Below are 5,295 nucleotides of genomic sequence, written 5' to 3'. Positions count from 1 at the left end.
GAGGCTGAGGCAGGAGAATTGCCTGAACCCAGGAGGCGGAGGTTGCGGTGAGCCGAGATCGCGCCATTGCACTCCAGCCTGGGTAACAAGAGCGAAACTCCGTCCCAAAAAAAAAAAAAGAATGTTTCCTCCCTCCCAGAGACCCTCTGGGGCCTCCAGCCATTACCCTCCCTCAGAGGACCACTCGGCCACTTCTGTCACCATAGGCGAGTTTTGCATGTATATTGTTAAAAATGTAGCTTGGAAATTATTTCTCTGTATTTCTTCTGGCACACCTGTGCATTTGGAACTGGAGCAGATTGGTCAGAGGACTTCCCGTGTGAGGCTGGTCTGGCCTCTGGCTGGAACCCTGGCTCTGGAACTTCATCGTTCCATGCATCTGGCATCTAAGGTTCTCGGATCCTTTCATTCTTGATTCTAAAATCCCGTGGCATCATGGAGCCCTGAATGGGGTGATGAACAGGAGTGCCTGGAAGTGCCCTGACACATTCCAAAGACTGTATCAGGCAGACTGACTGCCAGCGCCCTGAACCCCTGTTGAGGGTGGGCTACGGGAAGGTGGCTTCCTGTGAATCTTGAATGTGGGAATCTGAAGGGGCTCCTAACCGGGTGACATTTCCTTGATTTGCTTCCACTTCACCCAAATAATTCCTTGATTCTATAAGTCCCAGGTCTGGTTTTCCTCATGTATGTTTTCCCCAGGGATTCTCCAGAAAGAAAATGGGGATGGAGGAAGGGGGAAGAGGGCATTGATGCGCTCCCAAGTCCAAATGCACAGATGTGCCAGATAAAATTTAGAGAAATAAATGCAAAGCTACATTTTCAACCATATACATTCAAAACAGGCAAAATTCACCTATGGTGATAGAAGTGGCAGAATGGTCCTCTGAGGGAGGATAATGAGTGGAGGCACAGTGAAGTCTCCGAGAGGCAGGAAACGCTCTATACACTGAGAAGAGCCCAGGGTACACACGTGTGTGTCCTTTGCAGGTGCTGGAGAGGGATGTGTATCTCTCTCTCTCTCTCTCTCTCTCTCTCTCTCTTCTCATTTTGATCTGTTCTTGCCCATTGCTCATCTGTGAGACTTGGCCAATGCTTTCTTTTCTCTGGGCCTCAGTTTCCCTGGATTTATCAAGAGGGTTGGACTAGATGGTCCAATCTCAGTAGGCATTATGTGGTTTCCCCTCTGAGTGTCCTTGCTCTCTGTATCTGGAGGTGTGGGTATTTTTCTGGGTGTGTCAGACTCTCTATGACTCGGTTTCTCCCCATGAGCTCCTCAGTCTCCTGAACCTTTCACTGCCTGTCCCTGTCCCTGTCAGTCTCTGCACCCAGCCTCCCTGTATCTCAGTGGAGTGTCTCTCTCTGCCTTTGTGATCCCCTGACAATGGGAGGTAAAAATAGCCCAGGGGCCGTGCTGGTGGAGATAAAAGGGAATTTGCCTTTTGTGTCCTGTGGCCAGGCTGGGGGGGCTGTGACACGTGGAGATTGCTGACATAGCTCTCCTCCTCTGACCTTGACGGTGGCAATAAAAGGGGTAGCACAGCTTCCTGCCCTCACTGTGGTGCCGAGGTGGGTGATCAGGGCTGGGGTTGGAGCTGAAGGGGGAGCAGGAGGGTGACTGGGTGGGTGAGGGTGCCTGTGTGTGGGTGTGAGCCTTCCGAATCTGGAGTGGAGGAAGACCTGGTGTTTGGGGGTGTGCATGTATGCTGGGCACTCACCCAAGGAGGCTGGATGGGAGCCAGAGGGAGTCTCATAGTATCTGGTCTTGTGGATTGGGGGATCATGTCCTAGTTCAGCTCCTTTGTCATTGCCATCTTCCAGTGCCTACTGCCTTGGGCCACCTCGAACCTCCAAGGTTTCCAGCTCTTCCTTCTTCACCCCCAGTGACACTGCCATGATGGATGTGAGTGAACTTGGGGAGTCTGCCCGCTACCTCCGCCAGGGCTACCAGGAGATGATGAAGGTGCACACTATCCCATGGGATGGTAAGTGGGGGCACAGGGGGAGGGGACATAGCCACAGAGATTACCTTATGGACTCAGACCAGGAATTGGGAGGGGTGGCACCAGCTCAGGGCTGAAGAGGCATTGGGACCTGACAGCTGGAGCCCTGGACCTTTCCCGCAGAGTCTGGGGCCTAGAAACTAAAACCCCAGGGACACTGTGTATATCACTGTGTCTCTGTGAGCAAGCCTTGGTTTGTTCCCCTGTGAAATGGGATAATACCACCTGCCTTCCGGAGCTGCTATTTATGAAGGCTCAGGCTGGAGCCTGAGGCCTCTGAGATGAGACTGATCAGCATGTGTGCAGGCTGCCTCCACATGTCCACAAAATTTGTGCTGGGGTTATTTTTAGTGCTTCCTGCAGAGCCAGAGCCACTCTTTATTAGGGACAGGAATAAAGGCTGTACTATTTATGACCTGGTTTGCTCATAGGACAATACTAACAATAGGCAGTGTGTATCAAGTGCTTATTGTGTGTCAGGCCCAGAGCAGATGACTTTCCATGCATTATCTCAACAACCTGGGGAGGTGGGGAGCAGCGCCAGACCTAGCTTCACAGGCCACCAGGCTCAGAGGGACCTTGTGCTTCATTTAATATTCTGCTGTTGCCATCTTGAAAATTTTAATAGTTTTCAACAAGGGGGCCCCCATCATCATTTTGTACTGGGGTCTGTAGGTTATGTAGATGGTCCTGGATGGTTCTGACCTAGGCATTTGGCAGAGCAGGGAACATAAACTCTGGTCTGCAGCCTGAGTCCATGCTTTTCACCACCATGAAGTCTGGGCTCCTCAAAGCTCTGGGGACAGCTGGCCAGGCAGGAGAGCACAGGTTACAGAGTTAGGAAGCCTGGGTTTTTTGTCTTCAGTGAAATAGGGGAGGCAGGACCCCTCCCCACGAGTTATATGCCTGATATTGAGGGGCTGCTCCATGTGGGACCTAAGAACATCCCCATAACATTTTGTGTGTAAGGGAACTGGCCCAGAGAGAACTCTGAGATCACAGGGAAAATATGGCAGAAGCAGGGATTGGAACCCAAGTGTGTAACCCAGATTCATCCCCCAACAAGGGGATCTCTAGGGACCCTCCCAGCTGTGCCCTTCCTGAGCCTGGGTTTGGAGGGTTCTTCACTGGAACTCCTGTGTCCTGGCAGAGGGGCTTCCGGGAGGGTCACAGCCCTATGGATACCATGGCTTGGGAACTTTAGCTGTACCCCTGGAGGTGCCTCAGCCCCTCTCCAAGACCAGTGCTCTCTCTGCAACCCAGGGAAGAAGAGAGTCTGGGTGCCCGATGAACAGGACGCCTATGTGGAGGCTGAGGTCAAGTCGGAGGCTACCGGGGGAAGAGTCACCGTGGAGACCAAAGACCAGAAGGTTCCTCTCCCCCTTTCCTGAGATTAGCCTCTCTGTCCCCAAGGCTCCTGGCCAGCAGGATCTGTGCTCTGGTTGAAGGGGGTCTGGGTATGTGGGTGGGGTGACAGGTGAGGTCAGTTGGGTCCTTCCGGTCCTCCCACCCTGACATGGTCTCCCTGGTAGGTGCTGACAGTACGTGAAGCCGAGCTGCAGCCCATGAACCCACCCCGCTTCGACTTACTGGAGGACTTGGCCATGATGACGCATCTGAACGAGGCCACTGTGCTGCACAACCTGCGTCAGCGCTATGCCCGCTGGATGATCTATGTGAGCCCCAGGCCCAGGCCTGGAGCGGGGGCGGGTGGGGCGGGACTTGTGTGAATGGGGCTGGAGGTGAGGTTCTGGGGGCGGGCCCATAGCGGTGGGGCCCGGCTGTAAGCAGTGAGGCGGGGCTGCGAGTGGTGGGGGCGGGGCTGGAGGTTGGGCCGTGGGACCTTAGTGCAGCAGCTGTAGCAGCGAGGGCAGGTCTAGAACAGCTGCAGGTTATGGTGGTTGTGCGTGTGGGTTGGGGCAGGGCTGGGAGCTGGAGTCAGGGGCGAGGCCAAGACGCCCACAGAGGGTGCGGTGTGACAAGTCAAGTGGCTCCTTGAGGAATATTGCAGGGGTCATGGTCTTGTGGAGACTGGGGCCTGGGGATGGGAACTTAGGCTATCCCTTTAGGGTATCACTCTGAAAACCCTAGCCGTAGGCCAGAGGCGGTGACCCATGCCTGTAATCGCTGCACTTTGGGAGGGCTGAGGCGGGCGGATCACCTGGGGTCAGGAGTTTGAGACCAGCCTTGCCAACATAGTGAAACCCCATTTCTACTAAACATACAAAAATTAGCCAGGCATGGTGGCATGCACTTGGAGTCCCAGCTATCTGGGGAGGCTTGAGCAGGAGAACTGCTTGAACTGGGAGGCGGAGGTTGCAGTGAGCCAAGATTGAGATCGTGCCATTGCACTCTAGCCTGGGAGACAAACAAGAGTCCATCTCAAAAACAAGCAAACAGACAACAACAACAACAACAAAAACTTTATACTCTCTCCTCAGACCTACTCAGGCCTCTTCTGTGTCACCATCAACCCCTACAAATGGCTCCCAGTCTACACAGCCTCCGTGGTGGCCGCTTACAAGGGAAAGCGCCGCTCAGAGGCCCCACCCCATATATATTCCGTGGCGGACAACGCCTATAACGACATGCTGCGCAGTAAGGGCCGCCTGAACTTCTCCCCAACCCCAGACCCTGACCCCGGTCCTGGGAGGCCTCTGTAAAGGACCCCCTTCCCTCCATTGGCACTGCCTCCCTTTTGACACTGCTGGACATGGTTGCCCAGTGATTCTGTCCCTCCACATAGGAGCTAACCTCTACTAGGGACAGCCCCATCTGCTCCTTCCCATTCCTGGCTCTGGGTGGTGGGGGTCTGCCCCAGGGCCATGGATACCCACGGTGTTTGACCTGTGGCTTGCCCCACACCTTGGCCGACTTCTGTATCCCCTTCCCTTTCCTCCAGACCGAGACAACCAGTCCATGCTGATCACGTGAGTGTGGGGCTCTGGGGGTGGGGTGGAAAATGCTGGCCATCTGGCAGAAAGAGGGCAGTACCACAGTCATTTCCCAAGGTTGAATCCAAAGTGCTTAGGGCAGGGCTTTTACCACCTGGAGCTAGTGTCCCAGGTGAAGCTAAATTAGGCCTGAGCACTTTCCCTGCCTCCATTCTGGACAGATGTGTTCTTGATGGGGGATAGGGAGGGGACACCCACAAATGGAGTGACCAGCCCCATACCTCCTCTCCCCGGGGCCTGGAATCTCCCACCTTAGTCCTTTGGGGTTCTAATTCTGGCTCAGGGGCAATGGGAAGATTCCTCTGCCCTTCCTCCTTTTCTTTTCTTTTTTTTTTTTT

General features: G+C 54.3%; 1 protein-coding gene across 3 annotated transcripts in view; it reads left to right on the top strand.

Annotated features, from left to right (window-relative positions):
- The window catches only part of MYH7B (myosin heavy chain 7B), a 46,701-nt gene that overhangs the window by 20,601 nt on the left and 20,805 nt on the right, over positions 1 to 5,295 (top strand). Inside the window, exons 1-6 of one of the 3 annotated variants that reach the window (XM_017513617.2) lie at positions 1,214 to 1,569; positions 1,822 to 1,985; positions 3,267 to 3,373; positions 3,536 to 3,679; positions 4,445 to 4,601; positions 4,906 to 4,933. In XM_017513617.2, coding sequence (XP_017369106.1) covers positions 1,895 to 1,985; positions 3,267 to 3,373; positions 3,536 to 3,679; positions 4,445 to 4,601; positions 4,906 to 4,933 — 527 coding nt within the window. In that variant the 5' untranslated portion in view covers positions 1,214 to 1,569; positions 1,822 to 1,894. Of the gene's footprint in view, positions 1 to 1,213; positions 1,570 to 1,821; positions 1,986 to 3,266; positions 3,374 to 3,535; positions 3,680 to 4,444; positions 4,602 to 4,905; positions 4,934 to 5,295 lie in introns of those variants that run through there. The other 2 variants (XM_037733077.1, XM_037733085.1) reach the window with 2 other exon arrangements.

Source organism: Cebus imitator, unplaced genomic scaffold (assembly GCF_001604975.1).
Source record: "Cebus imitator isolate Cc_AM_T3 unplaced genomic scaffold, Cebus_imitator-1.0 Scaffold18, whole genome shotgun sequence".
NCBI classification, from domain to species: domain Eukaryota; kingdom Metazoa; phylum Chordata; class Mammalia; order Primates; family Cebidae; genus Cebus; species Cebus imitator.
The sequence above is the reverse complement of the archived record's forward strand: the minus strand, read 5'-3'. Positions and strand labels throughout refer to the sequence as shown.